The sequence below is a fragment of the Oncorhynchus mykiss genome, chromosome 20, assembly GCF_057628025.1.
Source record: "Oncorhynchus mykiss isolate SJ-2025 chromosome 20, ASM5762802v1, whole genome shotgun sequence".
Lineage (NCBI taxonomy): Eukaryota > Metazoa > Chordata > Actinopteri > Salmoniformes > Salmonidae > Oncorhynchus > Oncorhynchus mykiss.
This window is the reverse complement of record NC_143041.1, coordinates 8,652,232-8,679,946: the sequence shown is the minus strand read 5'-3', so window position 1 is coordinate 8,679,946 and position 27,715 is coordinate 8,652,232. Positions and strand designations below refer to the sequence as shown.

At 48.2% G+C, this 27,715-nt stretch overlaps 1 protein-coding gene across 7 annotated transcripts in view; it reads right to left on the bottom strand.

Annotated features, from left to right (window-relative positions):
• LOC149974336 (BAH and coiled-coil domain-containing protein 1-like) overlaps positions 1-27,715 on the bottom strand; it is an 80,105-nt gene that overhangs the window by 27,473 nt on the left and 24,917 nt on the right. For 6 of the 7 annotated variants that reach the window (XM_090212111.1, XM_090212112.1, XM_090212110.1 and 3 more), the window contains exons 3-12: positions 21,663-21,812; positions 17,492-17,608; positions 15,086-17,281; positions 14,558-14,854; positions 14,243-14,392; positions 12,836-13,029; positions 9,549-9,888; positions 7,558-8,490; positions 4,576-4,742; positions 2,464-2,705 (exon numbers count right to left, since the gene is read on the bottom strand). In XM_090212111.1, coding sequence (XP_090068237.1) covers positions 2,464-2,705; positions 4,576-4,742; positions 7,558-8,490; positions 9,549-9,888; positions 12,836-13,029; positions 14,243-14,392; positions 14,558-14,854; positions 15,086-17,281; positions 17,492-17,608; positions 21,663-21,812 — 4,786 coding nt within the window. Of the gene's footprint in view, positions 1-2,463; positions 2,706-4,575; positions 4,743-5,932; positions 6,169-7,557; positions 8,491-9,548; positions 9,889-12,835; positions 13,030-14,242; positions 14,393-14,557; positions 14,855-15,085; positions 17,282-17,491; positions 17,609-21,662; positions 21,813-27,715 lie in introns of those variants that run through there. The other variant, XM_090212116.1, reaches the window with a different exon arrangement.

Below are 27,715 nucleotides of genomic sequence, written 5' to 3'. Positions count from 1 at the left end.
CGTAATAGCACCAAAGTATCGAGATAATATCATAACGCGAGGTCCCAGTCCTAACAGAGTATTAAATTACAATAACAACACCCTTCCCCCCTTTCCTCTCTCCAACACCTCTGTCAACAAGTACTGCCACCAACAGACCAGTCGAGACATTTCTACCTCTTGCAGCTCTCACCCCCCCCCCCCTCTCTGAGATGAAGGAATAAACTATTGATACCACGCTCATTAATTAAGACGAAAAATACATCCTGTCACATACCAGCCAGCTCCAGTAATTAAACAAATATGTCTGTGTGTGTGTGTCGTCTATGCATTTATCTGTGCAGTATGTACAATCATGCAATGTGTGTGTGTGTTTTTGTGTGTGTGTGTGTGTGTGTGTGTGTGTGTGTGTGTGTGTGTGTGTGTGTGTGTGTGTGTGTGTGTGTGTGTGTGTTTTGTCATTTTTCATTAGTTCGTTGTAATCAGTGTGGTAACCGTGATAAACCTTGAGTTTGTTTAATCAGTTTATCAGAGCGAGGGGAACACGCACTATCAGAGGTGGAGCACAGCCAGAAAACACATTCATCAATATGATGACTTAACACTGGAATTTAACACTGTGTGTGTGTGTGTGTGTGTGTGTGTGTGTGTGTGTGAGAGAGAGAGATAGAGAGAGAGAGCATGTGTAGGGCATTAGGGGGTTTGCTTTGTAATCCTGTGTGTGTGTGTGCATGCCTTTGTGAATGCCTGCCTGCGCGCTCAAGTGTATGTGTTAGAAGAAGAGGTTGGTGAGTCATTCATCACTGTGATAAGTTTACATGGGGACTTTGTCCAGCCATATTAATATGTGTTGAGGGTGAGAGGGAGTCAGGACATAATCAATGGTGGTGATAAATATGATTAAATGTGATTAATGATGATTAATGAGTCTCTCCTCTGAGCTGATTAATCTATTAACCCCTCTCATTTAGAAACCACACTGGGTTTACTACCAGGTTCACACACACTCTCTCTCTCACACACACACACACACACACACACACACACACACACACACACACACACACACACACACACACACACATGCTCAGTACGTGTGTGTGTGTGTGTGTGTGCGTGCATGCGTGTGTGTGTGTGTTTGTGTGTGCGAGCGAGCGAGAGAGAGAGAGAGATAGCAGTTCCTCCACTCAGCAGTAGCAGTTCCTCTCATAAAGATTCTCAACAAGGTTCATCTCAGGGTACAAAACTTTATTGAAAGCCATATAAGTACAGTAAATATACACTATATGTGCAAAGGTTTGGGGACACCCCTTCAAATTAGTGGATTCGGCTATTCCAGCCACACCCGTTGCTGACAGGCATATAAAATCGAGCACACAGCCATGCAATCTCCAGAGACAAACATTGGCAGTATAATGGTCTTACTGATGAGCTCAGTGACTTTCAATGTGGCATCACCTTTCCAAGTCAGGTCATCAAATTTCTGTCCTGCTAGAACTGCCTCTGTCAACTGTACATGCTGTTATTGTGAAGTGGAAAAGTCTAGGAGCAACAACGGCTCAGCCGCGAAGTGGTAGGCCACACAAACTCACAGAATGGGACGGCCGAATGCTGAAGCGTGTAGCATACAAAAATCATCTGTCCTCGGTTGCAACACTCACTACTAAGTTTCAAACTGCCTCTTGAAGCAACATCAGCACAATAACTGTTCGTCTGGAGCTTCATGAAATGGGTTTTCATGACCGACCAGCCATTCACAAGCCTAAGATCACCATGCGCAATGCCAAGGGTCGGCTGGAGTGGTGTAAAGCTCACCGCCATTGGACTCTGGAGCAGTGGAGACACGTTATCTGGAGTGATGAATCAAACTTCACCATCTGGCAGTCTGATGGATGAATCTGGGTTTGGCGGATGCCAGGAGAACGCTACCTTCCCAAATGCATAGTGCCAACTTAAACGTTTGGTGGAGGAGGAGTAATGGTCTGGGGCTGTTTATCTTGGTTCCAGTGAAGGGAAAGCTTAATGCTACAGCATACAATGGCATTCTAGACAATTTTGTGCTTGCAACTTTGTGGCAACAGTTTGGGGAAGGCCCTTTCCTGTTTCAGCATGACAATGCTCCAGTGCACAAAACAGAAATGGTTTGTCGAGAAAGGTGTGGACAAACTTAACTGGCCTGCACAGAGCCCTAACTTCAACCCCATAGAACACCTTTGGGATGAATTGGAACACCGACTGCGAGCAAGGCCTAATCGCCCAACATCAGTGCCCGAACTCACTAATGCTCGTGGCTGAATGGTAGCACGTTACTGCAGCAATATTCTAATGTCTAGTGGAAAGCCTTCCCAGAAGAGTGGAGGCTGTTATAGCAGCAAAAGGGAGACCAACTGAATATTAATGCCCATGATTTTAGAAGAGGAGGTGTCCACATACTTTTGGTCATGTAGTGTATCTGGATAGAAGAACCCCTGCGGAGACACTCACCTGAGTCTCTTGGGGCCATCTGAGGCGCTGGGACCCGGGGTAGACTTGCGTTTCCGGGGGCGACCAGGTCGTCTACGAACAGGGCTGTGAGAGGTCTCTGCTTTCTGGTGGTCATGTTTTCTCTGCAGCTTGGCTAACTCTCTCTGTTTCTCTTTGTAACGTCTCTGGATCTCCGCTAGCTGCACTCGCATCGCTAGCTCCGCCTCATCCATCGTCTCCATGGCAGCCTTCACTGGACACACCTGCAATACAAACAGAGATTAAATATATAGTAGACTGTAAATGGACTGTACTGTGTGTCGTTCAGAGAGATCACTCCAGATTCAAGTTGAAATATCACGTTTTTGCAGGTCCCCAGGACGTCGGGAGACGCCGTCAAAACAATACACTAAGGGCAGAAATATAGCTCATGTGCCTAAATACAGGACGTCGCCACTAGGGGCACTGATGAATGCTATTACAATCAAGTAGGCATGGGTTTTGCCGGGGTTTGTGGACAGGGGTGGCAGATGGGTGTAATCTGCGAGCTCCGGCGGTTGCGTGTTCAATCCCAGTGATAAGCACTCATGTTTGCAACTTCGAAATTTGACGTTTGGAGAAACGTGGAAAAACGTCTCATTCTGCAGTGAAACTGTGCGAGCTTGTTGGTATTGTAACGCATAAAATGTAGCTTGTGTGTATGTACAGTGGGGCAAAAAAGTATTTAGTCAGCCACCAATTGTGCAAGTTCTCTCACTTAAAAAGATGAGAGAGGCCTGTAATGTTCATCATAGGTACACTTCAACTATGACAGACAAAATGAGGGAAAAAAATCCAGAAAATCACATTGTAGGATTTTTAATACATTTATTTGCAAATGATGATGGAAAATAAGTATTTGGTCAATAACAAAAGTTTATCTCAATACTTCAAACGTTTTCTGTAAGTCTTCACAAGGTTTGTTGCTGGTATTTTGGCCCATTCCTCCATGCAGATCTCCTCTAGAGCAGTGATGTTTTGGGTCTGTTGCTGGGCAACACGGACTTTCAACTCCCTCCAAAGATTTTCTATGGGGTTGAGATCTGGAGACTGGCTAGGCCACTCCAGGACCTTGAAATGCTTCTTACGAAGCCTCTCCTTCGTTGCCCGGGCGCTGTGTTTGGGATCATTGTCATGCTGAAAGACCCAGCCACGTTTCATCTTCAATGCCCTTGCTGGTGGAAGGAGGTTTTCACTCAAAATCTCCCGATACATGGCCCCATTCATTCTTTCCTTTACACGGATCAGTCGTCCTGGTCGCTTTGCAGAAAAACAGCCCCAAAGCATGATGTTTCCACCCCCATGCTTCAAAGTGGGTATGGTGTTCTTTGGATGCAACTCAGCATTCTTTGTCCTCCAAACACGACGAGTTGAGTTTTTACCAATAAGTTATATTTTGGTTTCATCTGACCATATGACATTCTCCCAATCTTCTTCTGGATCATCCAAATGCTCTCTAGCAAACTTTATTATCAGTGGTCTTGTATGTCTTCCATTTCCTAATAATTGCTCCCACAGTTGATTTCTTCAAACCAAGCTGCTTACCTATTGCAGATTCAGTCTTCCCAGCCTGGTCCAGGTCTACAATTTTGTTTCTGGTGTCCTTTGACAGCTCTTTGGTCTTGGCCATAGTGAAGTTTGGAGTGTGACTGTTTGAGGTTGTGGACAGGTGTCTTTTATACTGATAACAAGTTTAAACAGGTGCCATTAATACAGGTAACGAGTGGAAGACAGAGGAGCCTCTTAAAGAAGAAGTTACAGGTCTGTGAGAGCCAGAAATCTTGCTTGTTTGTAGGTGAACAAATACTTATTTTCCACCATAATTTGCAAATAAATTCATAAAAACTCCTACAATGAGATTTTCTGGATTTTTTCCCTCATTTTGTCTGTCATAGTTGAAGTGTACCTATGATGAAAATTACAGGCCTCTCTCATCTTTTTAAGTGGGAGAACTTGCACAATTGGTGGCTGACTAAATACTTTTTTGCCCCACTGTATATACATACTGTACATGTGCATTATAAGTATAAGTGTGTGTGTTCAGTTCTATGTGAGTGTATACAGTTCTATGTATGTTTTGGCATACACACATACCGGCTCGTGGCGAGGCATCCAGCTGCATTTCCGTCGCAGGTTGAGGGTCCTTCTGACGATACACTGCTGCCCCTCCCCCGTCCCTGTAGCTCCTCCCCCCAGCTCCAGACTGCGGGCCGCAGCCAGGGTCGCCAGGCTACGCAGGTCAAAGGTCAAAACATCTTCACCTAAAAGAAGAGAGAGGAAAAACGTTACTTCTTTCTGGTGTGAAAATATATTTTTTTAAAGTGGTGTGAAAATAATATGACATGATTTGTCCTATTGCCGCCCCCTAAACAAGTGATTTACAAGCTAACTTATAGCCTTCACACCCACACCCATGCACGCAGGACCACACACTCATTCATCGGCTGAGGTAGACGGACGGAGAGAAAGAAGGAGGGAGAGCGCTAAAGGAGTGCTGTCTCTCCATCTATCACTGTCATTAACTCTGTCATTGTCACCGCCTGCAGATCAACTAGAATATTCATGAGGGACGAGCCACCCCAGACACACACACACACACACACACACACACACACACAGGCTGAGCTGCACAGACACAGTCATATTGCTGTGTGCAAGAGAAAAGAAGAGAGAGATGAAGGAGAGAGAGGATGATAAAGACAAAGGGAGGGAGGTAAGGAGGGGGTGAAGGGAGGACGAGGCAGAGGAGAAGCAATAAGAGGCAAGGTGTTTATTGAGATATCTATTTATTCTCCTACATCTCCTCATTACTGACATGGACACAATCCAATTTACCCTACAGGAGGAGAGAGGAGGAGGGCAAGAAAGGGGACTGAAGTCTTCTGAGAAGGAGAACGAGAGAGAAGGGGAAGATGGAGAGGGAGCGACAGATCGAGAGAGAGAGTAAGAGGGGAAGAGAGGGTGGCATTGCAAGAGAAAGAAGGAGTAGAGGGAGGGAAGGCGAGTGAGAGGCTAGACGACGAAGAGAGATTGTGATAGAGGAGAAAGAGAGAGAAAGGGATCGGTCTGCTTGGCCAAAAGGAAGCAGTGTCTGGTTTTACTACAGACCCACTCAGAGCTGGACCACTGGAGCTGAACGGCTATTCACTGACAATATTAAAAACCTGTGTGTGTGTACCTGAGCTTAAACCATAGAACAGGCAGGGTACACAGAATATATTAAAAACCTGTGTGTGTGTACCTGAGCTTAAACCATAGAACAGGCAGGGTACACAGAATATATTAAAAGTGAGGAAGGCAGGGAGAAATAATAGAAAGGAAGGGATGGATGGATGGAGAGAAAGAGTGTGAATTAATAAATATATAAATGAATGAACCATTCCCTTCAGAGAGAGAGAGAGAGAGAGAGAGAGAGAGAAAGAAAGAAAGAAAGAGAGAGAGAGTGAGAAAGAAAGAGAGAGAGAGCTTGAGAGGAAGGGTGTAAGAGGCAGAGAACGAAAGTGAGTGAGGGATAGGAGGGAGGAGTAGAGGGATGTATCTCTCCTGTCCTGGAGTGGAGTCTCGTCTGTCAGACCTCTGGGCCAATGAGAGGCTCTGGTTACCCCTGACTGGATGACATCACCGCTGACATCAACAGGCCTAGTTTAGCCTCCCCAAGGGCGGCAGCCACAGATAGATGCCTTCCGCCTGCCCGCCACACACACACACACACACACACACACACACACACACACACACAGGCAGGTGTAAACACACACGGCACACACGTACACAGACTGTGCCTTGTAATTTTTTGCACTTAGGTCGATTTTTATTATTTTATTTTATTTAACCTTTATTTAACTAGGCAAATCAGTTAAGAACAAATTATTATTTACAATGATGGCCTAACCCGGCTAAACCCTAATCCGGATAACACTCGGCCAATTGTGCGCCGCCCTGTGGGACTCCCAATCACGGCCGGTTGTGATATAGCCTGGAATCGAACCAGGGTCTGTAGTGACGCCTCTAGTACTGAGATGCAGTGCCTTCCGCCCGCAGGCCACATACACACAAGCAGGTGTAAACACACACAGATACGCACATGAAATCACACATACACACACAGCTGTGCTGCGCGGTATAATTTTTTGCACTTATTAATTCTGTCATCAGGGCTTGCTAAGGAAGGATTTACACAGAAGATTACATCGCTTTTTATAAATGAAAAAAGGGGGGGGGCAAACGGAGAAAAACGCAGCCAGTTTGGTGAAGAGAAACACAGATGCTGATGGAGTGTAACAGGGATTCATCTGGGATTACTTAACAGCTTACACACACACACACAAACACGCACGCACGCGTAAATAAAAACACGTTCTCTCAGAGGGAAAAGAGGAACGGTTTAAAGAAGAAGTGTTTTAAACAAGAGCTTCTAATTAGCCAAGCCACACTCCAGAGCCTGAGGGAGGGAGGGAGGGAGGGAGGGAGGGAGGGAGGGAGGGAGGGAGGGAGGGAGGGAGGGAGGGAGGGAGGGAGGGAGGGAGGGAGGGAGGGAGGGAGGGATGAGACACTTACACTTTTGTATTGTGTTTCTTTCTTTCTCCTATCTATCCCTTTCCCCTCTCCTCCTCCCTCCTTTTGCTCCCTACCACTCCAAACCCCTCTCCCTCACCACCACATCTCCTCCCCCAGGGAAACATTTGATCTTTGGACTTGAACAGAGGCTCTAAGAGAACAGAGGAAGGAAGCTGGACAGTCAGTGGGGACGTTGTATGTGTGTGTGTGTGTGTGTGTGTGTGTGTGTGTGTGTGTGTGTGGCATGCACATCTGGGTTCCACACTCAGTTCTCCCATCTCTATTTCTCTCTTTGCTCCTCTGTCTGTCTGTCTGTCTGTCTGTCTGTCTGTCTGTCTGTCTGTCTGTCTGTCTGTCTGTCTGTCTGTCTGTCTGTCTGTCTGTCTGTCTGTCTGTCTGTCTGTCTGTCTGTCTGTCTGTCTGTCTGTCTGTCTGTCTGTGTGTGTGTGTGTGTGTGTGTGTGTGTGTGTGTGTGTGTGTGTGAGTGTGTGTGCTCTCACACATTCTCTATCCACTCACTTCCTGTCTCTCTCTCCTTCTCCCTGTTCCTCTGCAGTATCCCCAGCTCAGCCAACTCTCCCAGGATCTCCATGCCTCGGTGTGGGAGTGGGCATGGGGCGGGCAGGAGTGTATTGGAGGGGGGCACAGGGGGGTAGCAGGCATCCCGGGTGGCACACAACGCTGCGGCAATAAGAAGCTCCAGACTCCAGATGCAGGGATCATCACTGAGGGTGGAGACTGAGGTTGGGGCTGGAGAGGGCCGTGGGCTGCTTAGTATCTCTACAGAGGCTTCACTCGTACTCATCCTAACTTCCTCCTTCTCCTTCTCCTTCTCCTTTTCCTTCTCCTCCACATCCTCACCCTTCTCTCTCTCCTCATTCTCCCCATGTCCAGTTAGCTCAAGGGGCAGAGAAACAGTACAATCTGGTAGGTGATTATTTTTCAATTTTGCTGAACTTTCCTCCTTCTCATCTTTCTTCGCTTGTGCTGGTTGTGGGTCCTTCAAGCCAGCTGGCTGGACCAGGCCGCCCACAGAGACCTCTCCTTTCTGGGCATCCTCAGAAGCAGAGACTGGGGCTAGAGATGGAGCTGGAAGTGTGGCTTGGGATGTGGCTGAGGTTGAAACTTGGGCAGGAAACGGCGCCATTTCAAGAGTCTTCACTCCACTGCCAAATAGTGGGGGCTCAGATACTGATTGGCCCTCCACCTCTGCTCCTTCTCGTTCCCTTTCTACAACTCCACTAGATTCTACAACTTTACACCCGTTCTCCTTCTTCTCTGGTTTTGCCTCCTCATCCTCCACATTCCTCACGGTGTGTGGACAGGGCTTAGGGCAGGGCTCAGCTGGCTCCACCTCCAGATCAGCATGTTCAGCCAATCGGGCCTCCTCTGGGGAAGGACCAGCCTTGTAACCCATGGTGATTTCTGGATAGGTGTAACCCGGTGGAAGATCTGGGAGACAGAAAAAAAAGAAACTCCTTTAGTCAAGAGTGACTAATAATCAATCAATCATTCAATCAATAAGGCAACAGAGCTTTAGTTGAGGAAGCATTGATACAGCAAGTGTAGTCTATAGGCAGTAAGAAATAGGGCATCCCAGCAGCAGCAGTTAGGCTATATGTCCATGTGTATGTGTAGGGGATATTGATGACACCCTGCTGCCTGGCTGGGATTGCAGTGCCGACCCTGTCACCCCACAACTCTGTTATTGATGGTATCCCTCCGCCCCCTGACAACGCCGCCAGATGAATGCATATCCTTCCGCCTGCTGTCTTTCAAGGACCTCTGAAGGATAAGGAGGGGCTATCAGAAATGTTTCTGACCTCGCTCATATAGAGTACACACACATTCAACACACACATGCACAAACACGCACACACACGCACTCGAAGACACAGACTAGGGTCCATCCTTGCTTCAAACATTCTTCGCAGAATCAAATAATAAACAGGCTTCACAGACCAAGGATTCTTATCTTTCCTGCAGCATCTTCATCTCTCAACGTGTCTGCTACTATCTGTTCTCCTTTTTTCCATATCCTTCTTTCACCAATTCTATATAAATGTTTATTTCTCCCTCTACTCCTCTCGCTTTCTCTCTCACACACATTCTCGCTCTATCTCCTCCTATTTCCCTCTCCCTCCCTCCTCCTCCTCAATCTCAGTAGTAAATGGAGGCTGGTACAGACTCTAACCTTGGGAACTGATGAAATGTTCCAGTGTTTCTCCTCTCTCCTCCACAGAGCAGAGGGAATCAGGGATAAGACTGCTATGTGTCTCTCGGTTTATTAGTTGCTGTTGATGAATACTATATCAGAAATAAAGACACAGTGCAAGAGAACATGCCAGAGACTAAAGCTCAAGTGTTTGTCACAGTGTGGTGCATATTTGTGAGTAGAATGAAGAATGGGGGAGAGTGGGGATAAAGTTCGTAGGCTACTTGCGTGTGACAGGGTCAGAGTGCACCAGGAAACATACAGCTCAGACATCTGTCCATCAATCCAAACTCACCTGGCTCTAAGGATTGTGGGTAATCCTGAGGCGGCTGCCCCTCTCCTCTTTCCCCTCTTTCCGCTCCTTTCAACAGGTGTGAGGGGGCGGGGCTTAGAGCTGGGGATCTAGGGGCTGCAGCCGCAGGGCTGGGGGCGGGATTTAAACGGTTCTGGGGGTGTGTTCTCCTGGAAGGGGAGTTGCAGCAGGGTGCTTGGCGACTGCTGGGACACACCCCCTGGGAGGGTGGGGCGGTCTTGGAGGGAGGGGTATGGGAGAAGGGCTTAGCAGCACGGGAGGTTCTCGAAGTGTCGTGGAGAGGAGGGTCGTCAATGGTGATAGTGGTGTCCTCTGCCTTCCTCTGTAGGGAGGTGGGGGGGAAACGAGAGCCTTAAAGAATAGCCACATACTGTATTCCTTCAGCTGATTCAAATAATCAACTCATCATCAAGTTTTGATTATATGTATCAGCTGTGTAGTGCTAGGGCAAAAACCAACGTGTGTACCCAGGGGAACCCCAGGACCCAGCTTGGGAAACACTGCCCTAAAAGACAAAAAAAACTTGCGTACCAGAATAATGTAATACATCGATTGAATGAATGATTCAATCTAGTTGACATCGGTAAAGTATGTTTTGTCTTTCCTCTTTCATCTCTGCTTCCCTCGTGCAGCAAAGACATTTAGGGACCGAGGAGAAAATGCAATATTCCTTCAAAAAACTCCTGTTCCAGAGTAAAAATTCACATTTGTTGTATAATTATTCTGCAAGAGTTAATATTGTATTAGGTTATGTGAAAGGTTATAGACCTGCAGTCAGTGTCCAGATTTTAGTTAGGCTATTATTCCACCCATTTAACCCATCTGAACAGTAGCCTACAGTTCCCTACAGTCCGGTCTTGTGACTTTGAATTTGCATGGTGCCTCACAATCATCACGCATGACATAGCCGGCACTGCTATCATCCTCTTTTGCCACTTCACCAAATCTTTCCCAAACATTAGAATACTGTTCTGGCCCTCCTTCTATTTATTTAGCAGCTTTCCTCTTATTGAATTATACTCTGACATTGTACTTTTTGCCTCAGTGGATCAACATTAACTTTTTCTGCCCATGTTCCCAAAAGCTTTTTGGCAATTGGCGTGTATTTGGAGCACTACAGCTAGGCTCTATAGTTTAGGCTTGGGCTACGTACCAACACAAGATACAAGTAATCAAAGAAGAACCTCAATGCACAAGAATTATATACAATACCAGTCAAAAGTTTGGACACACCTACTCATTCAAGGATTTTTCTTTATTTTTGCTATTTTCTATACTGTATAATAATTATGAATACATCAAAACTATGAAATAACACATATGGAATCATGTAGTAACCAACATTTTTTTAAACAAATGTAAATATATTTTTGATTTTAGATTCTTCAAAGTAGCCTCCCTCTGCCTTGATGACTGCTTTGCACACTCTTGGCATTCTCTCAACCAGCTTCACCTGGAATAGTTTACCAACAGTCTTGAAGGAGTTCCCACATATGCTGAGCACTTGTTGGCTGCTTTTCCTTCACTCTGCAGTTCAACTCATCCCAAACCATCTCAATTGGGTTGAGGTCGGGTGATTGCGGAGGCCAAGTCATCTGATGCAGCACTTCATCACTCTCCTTCTTGGTCAAATAGCCCTTACATAGCCTGGAGGTGTGTTGGGTCATTGAAAAACAGATGTGATAGCATATCGCTGCAGAATGCTGTGGTAGACATGCTGATTAAGTGTGCCTTGAATTTTAAATAAATCACTGACAGTGTCACCAGCAAAGCACCCCCACACCATCACATCTCCTCCTCCATGCTTCACGGTTGGAACCACACATGCAGAGATCGTTCACCTACTCTGCATCTCACAAAGACATGGCGGTTGGAACCAAAAATCTCAAATTTGGACACATCAGTCCAAAGGACAGATTTCCACCGGTCAAATGTCCATTGCTCGTGTTTCTTGGCCCAAGCAAGTCTGTTCTTCTTATTGGTGTCCTTTAGTAATGTTTTCTTAGCAGCAATTCGACCATGAAGGCCTGATTCTCCTCTGAACAGTTAATGTTGAGATGTGTCTGTTCCTTGAACACTGTGAAGCATTTATTTGAGCTGCGATTTCTTATCCTCTGCTTCATTATAGTGCGTGATGTTTTTGCGACTGCACTTGAAATTCTTGAAACTTTCTGCATTGTCTGACCTTCATGTCTTAAAGTAATGACGGACTGTCGTTTCTCTTTGCTTATTTGAACTGTTCTTGCCATAAGATGGACTTGGTTGTTTACCAAATAGTGCTATCTTCTGTACACCACCCATACCTTGTCCCAACACAACTGATTGGCTCAAACGCATTAAGAAGGAAAGAATTTACACAAATGACCTTTTAACAAGGCACAGCTGTTAATTGAAATGCATTCCAGGTGACTACCTCATGAATCTGGTTGAGAGAATGCTAAGAGTTTACAAAGCTGTCATCAGGGCAAAGGGTGGCTACATTGAAGAATCTCAAATATAAAATATATTTTGATTTGTTACTTTTTTGGTTACTACATGATTCCCTGTGTGTTATTTCATAGTTTTGATGTTTTCCCTTTTATAATACAATGTAGAAATGAGTAAAAATAAAGAAAAACCCTGGAATGAGACTGGCACTGTATTTATGCATGTTTCATGTTTTTTCCCCTCTTTATTCAACCCGCCCACCACCCACCCGACCTTCATCCACACAATATCTCATGACCCACGTGGATTGCGGGTTATGAGTCAGCCCGTGCATCACTACAGACCATCATGTTTGGAACACAATGGGGTTTATTGGGTGAATGCCACAAGCTAGTACAGACATTTTCAGCCAGCCAAAGGTCACTGGCAGTCTGCTAGGATCCTTTGTCTCTTGACAAAATGCTTTCTCTTTAAAAATGGCCTGGTTTCCCCTTTCTCTGTGTTGAAACATCTCTGGCTCTTGTGGTTGAGAATCAACAGTCTACAACTGAATATGCTGAAAATGGTGAAAGCATGAACTCTGGGTTTGTTTCAACATGTTGTTTCCTAATATATGTGTGCATACTGTTAAACAATACAAGTGTTGATCATGGTCAAGGGGGAAACTGCAGTGTAAAAATCCAATCTGGCTAACGTAAATGGGAGCAAAAGTCACTGGGTTAAAGAGTATTCTCTCCATGAAAAGTTACACACGAGTGCTGAGAGTGTGTGTGTTACCTGTGAAAGTGTGTGTGTTACCTGTGAGAGAGTGTGTGTTACCTGTGAATCGCGGGTGTGTTTACCTGTGAGAGTGTGTGTTGCCGATGCATGTGCTCCATGGCCCTGTGTTGTTGCTGGTGGTGCTGATGCTGCAGGGCGTAGAGCTCCTGTTGCCGTAGGAACGGCGAACGGGAGTAAACAGCGTGATGCTGCATGTGGGGGGAGGGACCTCGGGCTCCGTAGACCGAGGGCCACAGAGCTGACTGGTCCATCACATCTAAAGAGAGAGAAAGAGATAGAGAGATAGTGGTATTGATAGTGGTATTTTCGGTCTGTTCTGTTCAAATCGATAAAGCGTGATTGAATTTTACTTTCAGAAAGGGACTGAGTGTGTGAGAGAAAGAGAGCGCAAGTAAGAGAGTGTGTGTGTGTGTGTGTGAGTGAGAGCAAGAGAGAGAGTAAGGGTGTGTGGAAGCAGCTGTGTTATTTCTATCAGTGTGGCCTCAGACATCACTCTCTCCCTCTCTCTTTCTCTTTATCTCTCAATTTCTCATGGTGGTGTCTTTATGTGCATGGCAAGACATACATTCCCATATGCCCCACCCCTTTGTGGCTGCCACTGCCGTCGCTGGGAACCTTTGTTCTGTGAGATTAGCCTGAGTGGGCTTATGTTTCCCTGGGGAAGGGTTCAGTGGATGCACTTCCCCTCTCTGTAGGAACTCCTAAGGAGCGAGGCAAGGGAGCAGGCAGATAATTACATTTCACAGCCTGTTTGCAAAAGAGCAGTAACACACACACACACACACACACACACACACACACACACACACACACACACACACACACACACACACACACACCACAAACATCTGACTCCACCACACCACACACACACACACACACACACACACACACACACACACACACACACACACACACACACACACACACACACACACACACACACACACACACACACACACACACACACACACACACACACCACACACACACACACACCACAAACATCTGACTCCACCACACCACACACACACACCACCAAACTCCACCACATAGGAACACACTAACACACACTCATCCCACACACTGCATCTCTCTCTCTGTGGCTGAACCATGAGAAGCGATGCCATCTCTCTCCCTGAATTTTAGTATCATTAGCTAATCATAGTAAAATGGTTGGCTAAGTCCCTCTGTCAGAGACTCTGTGTTTTATGGCTCTGTTAATGGGAGCAGATATTCTAATGTCTCCTCTCTGAGTGTAAAGCATTATGCAAGCCATTCTAATGGAGGTTCATCTTCAGCGCCGGCTAACTGGCTGGGTGTGTGTGTGTGTGTGTGTGTGTGTGTGTGTGTGTGTGTGTGTGTGTGTGTGTGTGTGTGTGTGTGTGTGTGTGTGTGTGTGTGTGTGTGTGTGTGTGCGTGTGCGTGTGCGTGTGTGTGTGGCCTGCATGTGTGTTTGTGTGTCTTACCCAGGTGGTGGTGTGCTCCAGGCTCAGAGGGCAGGACCACCAGGGAGCCAGAGGGGTCCTGGGACAGAGGCAGGACAGGCTGCAGGGGGCTGGGCAGGCCAGGGCCGAACCCTGGGCCCATACTCTGGTGCAGAGCAGCATGGCTCAGACCTGAGAGAGAGAAAACACAAAATTAGAACATGAACTTTGAGTTTGTTTCAACATGTTTTTTCCACACTTCCTGATCCATGTGTAAAGACAGTTGCACAACAATACGAGTGTTTGTCATGGTCTGTGGGGAAACTGTATTGGGGAAAACAAGAATGCTCAGCTCACCATATGAATGGCCCATCCAGAGGGAGGGACTTCCAGTCCGCTGCATCCAATGGTGGTGGGCATGAGCAGAAGGGTCTCCACCTAATTGGCTGGCCCCGCCGGGCACCAGAAGGTGAGAGGTCAGGTCACCATGGCAACTGCTGGATGGGTGGATCCTGGCAAACTCCCCTCTCTCCTTGTTTTCCCTGATGAGGAGTTCTCTGTCTCGGTCGAGGTGATGAAGGCTCAGCTGCTCCTCTGTCATCCTCTTCCTCTCTTCTGCCTCCCGGCCCAGCGGGTACACAGAGCGAGACATACCTGGCAACACACACAGCGGGAGAGAGAGGGTTTAGAAAGCAGATCTGGTAACCCTTAAACAAAGCTAGCCTAGCAATGCCATAATTCTTAATAAGTCATGCCAGATTTCTAAACACAACGCAGCTGTTGAAAGAGTTGAAAAAACATTAAAAAAACATTCCAATACTGAAGCTAAGACTAACATGCGTGCATAAATACAGAGACATACAGATACATAGATCCAGCTCTCACCTTTGATGCTGGGCAGCACCCTGCCCTGTCGGCTGTGTCCTGGAGGGGTATCAGACGGGCGTTGGGGGGGCTCTCTCTGCCGGGCAACCGCCACAGCTATACCCACAGGGGGCTGTCGCACCTCCCCCTCCCCGTGTGTCTCCCCCGCCTCCCTCCCCCCTCTTCCCCCTCCGTCCATCCTTTCCCCCTCGCTGGTGGACCCTCTCCTAGGGGGTAGGGGCTGTTTGGGGGGATCCTGAGGGGCGCTGGGTCTACCCCCCTTCACTCCCTTCTCCCCGCATTGCTTCAGGCAGCCCAGCCCCCCGAAGGGACTCCTCTGGGAGAGCAGCAAAGGCTGCTGCGAACTGTAGTTCATTAGGTTCTTCATGGCGCTGCTCTCTCCCTCTGGGTTGGAGTGGGGGTGAGAGGGGTGAGGCGATGTCATAGACTGCTGTTGGTCATGGGGGTTTTGAGTCCTGTTATCGGGGTAGGACTCTGTGTGGGGGGACATCCTCCTCTCGTCCTCTTGAGGACCTCTCAGTACCCCCCAAGGGTGCAGTGTGGGGGGCGTTTGAACCCCGTACCCCATGACAACACCACCCTCACCATTCTGATTCTGACTCTGCCTACCTCCCTCTCTCCCCCTTTCAGTCCCTGATCCATCAGAACCCGACCCGCTGCCATGACTACTGTGCTGCTGGTGCTTTATCCTAGCAACCTTCTGCCCCACTCTTTGGGCTCTCCCCCCTGACCCCCCCTTTCCCTCAGGAGGAGCTGAGTGTGAACAGTCCCGGAAGGGCGGGGTGCTGGCGTAGGGCCCAGTCTTGGTGGCATGGTGCCCAACCCCGGGGTAAGCGCTCTGGGCTTCAAGAGGCAGGGAGGGCCGGTGGACCTCTAGGACCTCCAAGTCTCCCCTGGAAGAAGAGGCCTCTAGGCTGCAGGAGCGAGGCCCGGGCTTGGGGTTAGGGTGGTGGGATTGGGGGTTAGAGGTATGGGGCTGAGGCTGGGATTTGGGCTGGTTGTTCTGGCTGTGGTGGTGTTGGTTGTATTTGTGGTTCTGGTTCCAGTCTGGAGGCTTGTCTGCCTTGCCGTAGCCCAGCTGCTGTTGATGGGGCTGGGGCTGCTGCGTCTGGGATGACGGCTTCCTCTGGCAGTTACTAGACTGAGGATGATGTGGATTAAGAAGAGAATGAAGACTTTCATTAGACCCTCCACCTCTTCCTCCTCCTCCGCTCTTCTCTGCCCCTTTTACATCCTTAGCTCCGCTTCCACCCACTCCTCCTCCAGCACCACGGCAGTCAGGGGACCCCATGTCCCCAAAAGGCCCGACCGAGGGAACATACGTAGGGCCAGAGCCTTTCGCCTCCCTCCCTGATCCTCTGTCTTTAGGGGGGGTGAGGGTAAGGGGGGCAGGGGGAGGGGGGCAGTAGAACTCCGGGTGGGGGTGATGGGGATGGTGAGGATGGTGCAGCCAGCCCCCTCCCACAGCAGGCCCCATATGTAGTGGCGGAGGAGGGGGAGGAGGCATGGAGTAGGAAGCCATGGCATGGGGGTTGTGGGGTCCCATCATGGCTGCTCGACGCAGACAGTCTGACGAGGAGGAGGGGACAGTTTCACTTATCCTCATTTCCCCGCTCACGCCCCCTTCCTTGGAGCATCGTCTCGCCCCCCCACTACCACTCCCCTGGGGTCTGTTACCCCCTTCACCTCCACCCCCACAGCTGTTCAGGGATGCGGCCTTGGACGCAGACCCAGAGTCTCCATTGGATAGTTTACTTAGTTGTGCACAGTTGGTCATGTGTTTGGCACCCTGGTTTAAGGGGTCGTTTCCATGCTTTGTGGAGTCGTCCCTGTATTCCATGGGCAGGTTGGGGGTTTTGTGTCTGTGGTCCTCCTCACCAATGTGAGTGGGGAGGAAGTGGGGGTGAGAAAGTGCATGAGGCTGATGTTGATGGTGGTGATGATGATGTCGCTCTTTGCTCTCCTGGGGCCTCTCTTTGCTGCTGGATCTCTCTCTCGACACACTCTTTTCCACCATCCCCGGTTCTTTGGAGCTCTTTTGGGATCCCCCGCCCCCTCCTCCTCCTTCCCCAGATTCTGTTTCCCTGCTGCAGGACCCCAGAGGATGTCCAGGGGCGGTCCTAGACAGTGGTGGAAGGCTGTGATTGGTTGAGAGAAGAGGGGGCTGGGACGGCAGACTTCTCAGATAGAAATGATCTGAAAAGAGAAAAAAACAAATAAAAAACATGTATAAGGTTGCAAAATTTTAAAAATAAAAATAGGAAAATAAAAATGGTTTTAATTTGGCTGATGTCATTTCACTACAAAATTGCAAAATACAGAAAGTGGTTCTGTAGCTACAAAAAAAAACACACACAAACACACACACACACACACACACACACACACACACACATACACACACACCTTTCTGAGTGTCGTAGAATCTGTGCTGTCCGTAGAGAACGCTGCTGTTGCTATGGTGATCCAAGTGGCTCATGGGAAGAAAAGGGGAGGTCAGACCTCCTGAATAACGGGGATACCCTGAGAGAGAAAGAGAGAGAAAGAGGAGAGGAGAGAGAGAGACCGGATGGAAGAGAGACAGGATGGAGAGGGGAGAGAGAAGTTCAATGAAATTCAATGTCATTTTGACCACAAGACCTCTATTAAATGGCCCCAACATGATTATCCCCATCATTTACAGTGGACACAGCGGTGACAACAACCATAACAGAGTGTAACTGACAAGAACTGAGTATTTTTCAGGATGAACTTTGCTTATACAAAACAAGCCTGTGTTTTTCTCTTCAGGACGCTCATCCAAGACAAATAGTGGTGCCCTTAACCCATTTCAACCCGCCTTTACACACACACGCACGCAAGCACACGCACACACGCACACGCACACACACACACACACACACACAGACACACACACACACTCTCACACACACACACACACACACAGTTCTTCCCAGGGGGTCAGCGGGAGGTAAATAGTCGTTCTGCTCAACTCCTTGCCTCAAAGAACATTGAACTGCATCCTGGGATAGCAGAGGCCTCAACGGGGGGTGAGAGGATATTTATGTGAAAACTAAATATTTCTGTCACCATGAAGCAGACAAAACACACAAACCAGACACACACACACACACACACACACACACACACACATCAAACACATTCAAACATGTACTCCTGCACACGCACAAACACACGTTGCACACACCGGGCCTACTACACACAGTGAGAGTTACCAAAAGAGTTGTGTGCGTGTGTGTGTGTGTGTGTGTGTGTGTGTGTGTGTGTGTGTCAGTTTGTGCCCTTTCCCAAACTGGTTTCCCAGCTGGTTTCAAGCCCCACAGTGTCCTTGCCGGCCGGTTAATTGACAGCAGTTAACAGTTTAACGGTGGTGGCCAAAGTAAACAGCACTCCATAAAACTCATCCTCCACATTCCTCAGACGCACAAAACCACCAACACCCCTGACATGCTGCTCCCACTCGGTGTGTCTATGTGAGTGTGTTTGTGCGTGTGTGTGTGCGTGTGTGTGTGTGTGCGTGTGTGTGCGTGCGTGCGTGCATATGTGTGTTTTTTAACAACCAGTTCATCTAAATGGCAACAATTAACCAAAAGGCTTCATCGGCCATCTAGAGGCAGTCATAGGCTAATGGTGAGGGATACACCTCACAGAGAGAGGGGGGAGGAGAGGGAGGGAAAAGGAAGGGGAGGAGAGAAGGGGATCAGAGAGAGATGGAGGAGAAGGAGACAGGGGACAAGAATGGGGGGATACGGAGTGAGAACATTCACACACCAAAACAGTTTGAGAACTCTGTCAATAAAAACTCTCATCTGTAGGGTAGGGAGTTGGAGTAGAGGAGTGAGAGAATAAGGAGAGAGGGAAGATGGATGTAGAGAGGATGGAAGATGAAGGACAAAATGAACGGGAGTGGAGAGCTTTAAGATAAGAAAATAAGAAAGGAAGGAAGGAAAAGCAAGAACACATGGGAAACAGGGAAGACAAGAACAGGTGCTTCACAGAGTGTGTGTGTGTGTGTGTGTGTGTGTGTGTGCGCGTGTGCGTGTGTGTGCGTGCGTGTGTGTGTGTGTGTGTGTGTGTGTGTCCAGGCTCTCCTCTCTGTACTGGCTGTGCTTCACTCTCTGGACTGGGGCCAGCTGGCAGTCTGCCTACTGGTGCTCCCTGGCTTGGATTCTTCAAAACAATCATTTGTAGTGTGTGTGTGTGTGTGTGTGCATGCGTGCGTGTGAGCGTGCGTGTTCTTACACACACACATCAAAGGTGAGCCACACAGAGAGGAATATGTCTGATACTCACAAACGTTTTCGCTCGCTCTCTTTTTCTCCTCTCTCTCGCCCCCTTGCTCTCTCCCCCTCTCTCTCTCCCCCCTCTCTTTTTCTCCTCTCTCTCGCCCCCTTGCTCTCTCCCCCTCTCTCTCTCCCCCCTCTCTTTTTCTCCTCTCTCTCCCCCCCTCTCTCTCCCCCCCTCTCTCTCCCCCTCTCCTTTCTCCTCTCTCTCGCCCCCTTGCTCTCTCCCCCCTCTCTTTTTCTCCTCTCTCTCCCCCTCTCTTTTTCTCCTCTCTCTCGCCCTCGCTCTCTCCCCCTCTCTTTTTCTCCTCTCTCTCCCCCTCGCTCTCTCCCCCTCTCTTTTTCTCCTCTCTCTCCCCTCGCTCTCTCCCCCTCTCTTTTTCTCCTCTCTCTCTCCCCCTCTCTTTTTCTCCTCTCTCTCCCCCTCTCTTTTTCTCCTCTCTCTCCCCCTCTCTCTCTCTCTCTCCCTCTCTTTTTCTCCTCTCTCTCCCCCTCGCTCTCTCCCCCTCTCTTTTTCTCCTCTCTCTCCCCCTCGCTCTCTCCCCCTCTCTTTTTCTCCTCTCTCTCGCCCCCTTGCTCTCCCCCACTCTCTTTTTCTCCTCTCTTTACCCCTCGCTCTCTCCCCCTCTCTTTTTCTCCTCTCTCTCACCCTCTTGTTCTCTCCCCCTCTCTTTTTCTCCTCTCTCCCCCTCTCTTTTTCTCCTCTCTCTTTATCTCCTCTCTCCCCCTCTCTTTTTCTCCTCTCTCTCGCCCCCTTGCTCTCCCCCACTCTCTTTTTCTCCTCTCTTTACCCCTCGCTCTCTCCCCCTCTCTTTTTCTCCTCTCTCTCACCCTCTTGTTCTCTCCCCCTCTCTTTTTCTCCTCTCTCCCCCTCTCTTTTTCTCCTCTCTCTTTATCTCCTCTCTCCCCCTCTCTTTTTCTCCTCTCTCTCGCCCCCTTGCTCTCCCCCACTCTCTTTTTCTCCTCTCTTTACCCCTCGCTCTCTCCCCCTCTCTTTTTCTCCTCTCTCTCGCCCTCTCGTTCTCTCCCCCCTCTCTTTTTCTCCTCTCTCCCCCTCTCTTTTTCTCCTCTCTCTCTCACCGCTCGCTCTCTCCCCTCACTCTCTTGCCCCCTCTCTTTTTCTCCCCACTCCCTCTCCCTGTATTTCTCCTGCTCTCACTGTCTTGCTCTCACAATTCAACACTTCCGCTCTCTTTTACTCTTTCTATGAATTCAATTCAATCCCAATAAGCTCCAGGCAGTCTTACAGTAACAACAAGAAAACATGATCAACTCTCCCTCTCTCTGACTAGTATGCTGTTTTCACAGTATATATCTGCACCTACCTACACTAACATGCGTAAACAGATACACAAACATACCTTTTCACACATATACACGCACATGCAGTGAGTATTCCAAACCGTCGTTGACTAGTTGAGAAACGCTGAAAACAGCATTCTGTTTTGTGTTATCTGTTTTAGCTCATCTCCCCTTGAAACTGCACACACACACACACACACACACACACACACACGCACGCACGCACGCACGCACGCACGCACACACACACACAGACACACACACACACACACACACACACACACACAGACACACACACACACACACACACACACGCACACACACACACAGACACACACACACACACACACACACACACATACAGACACACACACACACCTGACTGGGGTAGATAACTGAGACAACCACTCTTTCTGACCGTAAACGGTTAACAGCCAAAAGAAGACATGGTGCACCCTTCCAGAAGACACAAAACACGTGCATGTGTGTGTAGCAGGAAGGGGCCGTTGGAGGTCGGTTAGCCCAGAGGGGCCCTGAGGGCGGGGCTGCGGTCTGAGAGAGGGGGGCGATGGGGTATAGGGGCTCCCGAAACCTGAAGCTACACTCCTGATACCCACAAGGAGGGCGGGGGGTAAGTGAGGAGAGACGGTGCTGAGAGAAGAGATGAGAGGGGAGGGGAAAGACTATGAGAGAGGGGGAGAGAGAAAGGAGTGGGGCAACAGAGAGAGTGAGCAAGCATGCACACACACATCCACACACACACCCTCCCATTCCCTGTTCCCAGAGAGTGTAATCCCAGGTCTGATAGATAGAGACAGAGTCATTATGTGCCTTAAAGAAGCTCTGAGCTGAAACAGGGACCAGTCACGTTTCTGTTTACACAGCAACACTCCAAGGCTTACACAGCCTGGTGTGTGTATGTGTATGTGTGTGTGTGTGTGTGTGTGTGTATGTGTGTGTGTTTGTCTTACCTTCATGTGAGTGGGGGAACCAGATGGGAGATGCGCTGGAGTGAGGTACTCCCCTGTAGGAGGGCGAGGAAGGGGAGGCAGGGGGGCCAGATGGGTGAGACTGGGGAGAGCCCAAACTGCTGGCCAGGAATGAGCCCATGAACGACGCACCTGAGAGAAAGAGAGAGAGAGAGAGAGAGAGAGCGAGAGAGAGAGAGAGAGAGAGAGAGAGAGAGAGAGAGAGAGAGAGAGAGAGAGCGAGAGAGAGAGAGAGAGAGAGAGCGAGAGAGAGAGAGAGAGAGAGAGAGAGAGAGAGAGAGAGAGAGAGAGCAAGAGAGAGAGAGAGAGAGCGAGAGAGAGAGAGAGAGAGAGAGAGAGAGAGAGAGAGATGTAAGTTATTTTACTTGTAAAGCTTCTTGTGTTGAGAGAGATAGATAGAGAAACACCGTTTAACCTTGCTCAAAACCTTTGGCAGACAAAATAGCCACAACAGTCTGTGGCACACAATGCCTGCAAACACACACGCGCAGAGGCACGGGCGCGCGCACATACACACACAGACACACACAGTCACGCCCTTGACAGTCAGACCACTACAAAACACCCAAACAACCACAAGAACTCTCAACTGCTTTTAATCTGAGCTGCTGTCTCTACACACACACACACACACATACACACACACACAGTGTTTGAACAGAATAGGGTCAATAATCATGTGATAGGATGGGATGTGAGGAGGGGGTAAGAGACTGAAGGGGACAGGAAAGGGGCGATGGTCTGTGGACAAGGAGGCGGGACAGGGGGCGTTCTGTTATTACAGCTGGGGCAAACACACACAGGCACACACACACACACACACACACACACACACCCTCTCAATCTAAAAGGAGAAGCCATACTATTTACCGTCTATAGTTTCTCTCGGCTCAGTGTAGTCATAATAAACCTGATTTCTGGGTAAAACCTGGAATCTGTTTAAAGAAACCCAGACATGACTTCCCATACCAGACTGTTGTTTCCTCTGTCTCTCTCTCAACTCTCTCTCCCCCGGAAGACAATTGTCTGTCTGCCTTGACGGTTGTACTAACTGTGAACTAGTGGCCATCCTAGAAAACACTCCAGACGTCTGTGAGGTTAGGTTCCCACGCTGCATCACAGGGGTTCAGATAGAGGACGGACACACACACACACACGCACAAACACACACACACACACACAACACATCGATGTCCTGGAAATCAGTTCTCAAACAAAACAGGGTAAATTCACGCCAGATAGAGAGTCTATCACACGATTTCCATCTCTCATGTTCCTCTGTCTTTCACTCCACTCCTCTCGTTCTGCTCTGTTTTCCGTCTGTGTGTTGAGGAGAAAATCATATTTGTTCTCCCTGTGGGCCGCTGATATGGAAAATCCTCTCAGAAGCCAACTGCCACCATATTTCTCTCCTCCTTTTCCTCTCTCTCCACTTCCCTTTGTTGCTTTCATCCTTCTATCTCCCTCTATCCCTCTCTCTCTCTCTCTCTCTCTCTCTCTCTCTATCCGCATCTCTCTCTTCTACTCCTGCTCCTCTCTGTTGCTCTGTCGCTCTCTCCTCTTTTTCTCAATTGTAAAATGTCTCCCAAGCCTTGTAAAAACACACAGCTGGGCCCCCAGGGGGATCGTTCAAGATTGTCATCAAAATGTGACATTTATCCATCTCCTGAGGACGTTGGGTAATGCCTTCACAACCGGCCACTAGGGGCAACGGTGAGCGCTATTACCATCAAGTAGGCTTGGGTTTTGCTAGAGTGTTGTGGACAGGGGTGGGGGATGGGCACAACTCTGGATCAGAAGGTTGCGTGTTTGGTCCCAGTCGTGGAGACATTGGATTGTTATTCCAACCCTGTCCCAAACCTTAACCATTCGGGAATAAGTGCCTAAACGTAACCCTTAACTTCACGTTTGGAGAACGTGGATGAACGTCTAATTCTTCAGTGAGACTGGGAGAGATTGTTGAGACCCCACATTCCAGATGTGCTGTATATCACAACCAGAAATTACCCCTATCTCAGATCTAAACCAGAGCTCCGGTACCTAACTGTTTGTTTCTGCATTCAACATTGTAGCCATGTTTGGTAAGACAACCACATGTTAACATCCACAAGTTATAGTAGATAGACAGACAGATGGGCATACAGGCTAAGAGGTAGGAGAAAAGGAGGGTCTTGGTATAGGGAAGTGGCTCATAGAGAATGTCAAGGACACCAAGCACAATATCTCTGATTAGCCTAGCAGATGCTGTCTTCCCAGGCCTCCTTCCATGACCTCGCATCGATGACCTTTGACACTGAAGACATCACCTGGGAGACACCAGAGATGGTTCTGGAGACCACATTACTGACGAGTATCAACAATACTTCCATATTCCAATATTCCCAGATCTGGTTGTCTTCTGCAAATGTGAGCCCAGTTCTGTTAAAAACCACAAGTACACAAACACACACACACTCCCTTTGGTCGGTTTCTTGTCCACAGCAGCAGAGTGGTATTTGGCTCGGAGAAGCAGAGTGAAAACATAACTGACCAGACAACTCAAGGTCTCTCTCTGTCTCTGTCTCTGTCTCTGTCTCTATCTCTGTCTCACACACACACACACACACACACACACACACACACACACAAACACTACTATTATGAAAAAAAAAGCAAGAGTGAGGGATGTTATAAGGAACTTTCAAACACATAGAGAGAGAAGGGCGAGATGAAGAGAAGTTTCCTTCAGTTTAGCTCACTGTGAATAACCTTCCTCCTAGTAGCCTATTCTTGCTTGAATGGACTGTCCCTGGTCAATGGACACACACACACGTGCACGCACACTCCCTGGCACACACACACACTCCTGGGAGACGGGAAGTTGGTAGATTCAATCGATCAGCAGCCAATCGGAGATCAATATCCCCTTGTGGTCTATTGTCACTTTAGCCAATTAACAGTGCCTCTATCCACATGCCGACACACTGACCACTGAACACAACACACACTACCTCCACTTGACACAAATATACTGCAAAATAATGAATACAATTTAAAAAATTGACAGAATAGGAGTGGAAAAAGAGAGAAAACAAGTGTGTGTGTGTGTGTCTCCCTGCGTGTACCAGAGGTTCTGACTCTTGTTAGCTGAGCTGTTCCGCTCACTGCTGCACAGTTGGCACCTTCCCCTCCGTCCGACCCTTTCAACAGGCTCCAACCACCCACAGTCCTGGCACACCGCCCTCAGCGAGTGTGTGGCAGGTCCTTCTCATATGTTTTGATGGGAAGGAATTGCAAAGGTGACAGGGGTACTCAAATAAGGTGGCAGTGGTACACACGGACACACACACACACACCCTACAAATGTGAGCAGGCGCCAAGCAGTGTTTACAAAAAAACTCACACACAGCCAGAAAAAGAGAGGCTTTTTGTTAAACAAGATCTAGATTGCTTTTCCCTTCAGTTCTGCCTCTTTTGTCCCTCTACAGTTCTTTTCCTGACTCATTCATGTTACTTCATCAAAGAGAGAGAGAGGCAGAGAGAGAGAGAGAGAGAGAGAGAGAGAGAGAGAGAGAGAGAAATGGTGAGAGAATGAATGTGTGTGTGTGTGTGTGTGTGTGTGTGTGTGTGTGTGTGTGTGTGTGTGTGTGTGTGTGTGTGTGTGTGTGTGTGTGTGTGTGTGTGTAGGAGAGAGTGCTAGCGAGGCAGAGCGAGAGAGAGAGAGCATGTCGCCTGGGACAACCAGCAGTACTGAATTACATTACAGGAGCTGGAGAGAGAAAAAGGAAAAAAAGAAAGAAATGAAAAAAATAGATGAAAAGCTACAAATGAGAGATTTCCCTCTGAGGCGCATAAATCAGCAGAATATGTACAGGAAGGGAAGAGAGGGGGAACCTTTCTTTATTTTTCTCTCTTTCTCTTTCTCTCACCCTCTATTTCTCTCTGTACTGAAGGGTTAAAGAAGGGGGAACCTTATAACAGCCCTCACACATTCAGGTCCCCACTACCCCGTTACCCCTAGTATACCCCTACCCTGTTACCCCAAGATGAGAGTCTGCTGGTTTTCGGCATTTGATTGCTTACAGACGGCAAACAGCTGTTTCCAAGATCTGAGTCAGATGCTGATTTGAAAGAAGAACGGAAGTTGTGCGAATGACTCAAGTGTTAAACAGTGGATTGCAGAACACCATCTGCCCTGAGACATTGGAACCACCTTTTCCCATCCCCTGGTCCATGGACCGGCATCCCTCCGCTGACATCACTTTAGTCCGTTTTCAAGTTAAAGAATCAGGCCCTGATTAACCCATTAGGAGAGGAAGAAATGGCTCCAGTATCATAACAGCCGAGTTCTTCTGGCTAGACCTCACCCAGCCCACAGTGGAAGGAACAACCATATATGGACTTTCAGGAAGTAAAGGGATGAGTGAACTTTCCATGTTCACCATAGTAACAGGATGTGGGGATATGGGCCATCCAAGTCCACACTAATGAAAAGCACATGGGTGGATGATATTTCTGGAGAGCCTGTGGTGATCTGCCTTTACTGCAGAAGAATGATGGGAGTCAATAGTGCAAGAGTGTGTGTCTAGTCTTCACTCCTTGGCCCAGATTTGTCTCTGCCACACCTCTTGTCCATTCAGCCTCTAGCCCTGGCTGATTCAAAACACACATGAACCATGCAAAGAGAGGAGACAGACAGAGAGAGAGGGGAGAGAGACAGACAGGAGAGAGAGCGAGTGAGAGAGACAGACAGACAGAGCGAGACAGACAGAGAGAGAGAGAGCGAAAGAGAGACAGAGAGAGAGATAGTATTGCCCATGCTCTGTTCTGAGTGGAGGTAGGAGTTGTGCATGCTTATCTAAATGTAGAACAAACCCTGTACCCACCTACTCAACACAAGCACCCTCAGAGTACTACATCTACAACAAGCATCACTGTTTGTATGTGTGTGTGTGTGTGTGTGTGTGTGTGTGTGGGGGGGGGTTGTGTGTGTGTGTGTGTGTGTGTGTGTGTGTGTGTGTGTGTGTGTGTGTGTGTGTGTGTGTGTGTGTGTGTGTGTGGGTTGTGGTTTATGCATGCAGCACTTTGCTTTACCTAAATAGAATATTATCGGCGCTCGGCACAGGTGTCAGTGTGCGTGCACAATATCTACACCAAGCATTAGCGCGTGTGTGTCTTCAGTCATGTGCCCATGCAAGCAGCATACGAGAGGGGAACAGAGGTTACTAGGCTACGATCATGAGAGATAGAGCAAATAGGAGAGGGAGAGCATATGAGTGAGAGACAGTGAGTGAGAGAGTTGAGTGAGAGAGTTGAGGGAGAGAGTTGAGTGAGAGCGAGAGAGCAATAGAGATGAGGGAGAGAGAGGGAATGAGAGAGAGGAGGAGAGCGAGCCCAACCTAACCTAACCACATCTATGTGTAAGCTATTCAATCTAGTCCCATTTCATATTCCCTGACTTTGGCAATATTTACAAGGGAATTTCCTGCCAATAAAGGCATTATTGAATAGAGTGAAAGATGGGGGGGGGGGGGGGGGGGGGGGGGCATAGACATAGACGTGCACACATATGCACAGAAAACACTGACTGATAGGCACACATTCGACTCAAGCATGCATAAGTAAGCACAAAAGCACACATGTAATGCAGGCGTCCATAAAACACATCTTCTTCTGAAAATCATCGAAAAGGACAACAGATAATGATCAAAGTGACATGAAAGTAAAGACAAAAAGGAGGAGAAATACTACACTTGCAATCAAAGATAGAGAGAATGAAGCAAAAAAATGAGAGTTTGGTTTTAATCAGCGAACAGCCAAAATGTTGATAGGCATACACACAAGCACAATGAGTCCCCAAAGGATTAGGACCCTGGCGGCAGGGGGTGTGTGTGTGTGTGTGTGTGTGTGTGTGTGTGTGTGTGTGTGTGTGTGTGTGTCCCACGAGACTGATTATCCATGAATGACTGATGACAGATCTTTGTTTTTTTTCTCTTTTTTTCTCTCTGTCTCTCTCTGTCTCTCTCTGTCTCTCTCTTTTCTTGTTTCCTCGCCCT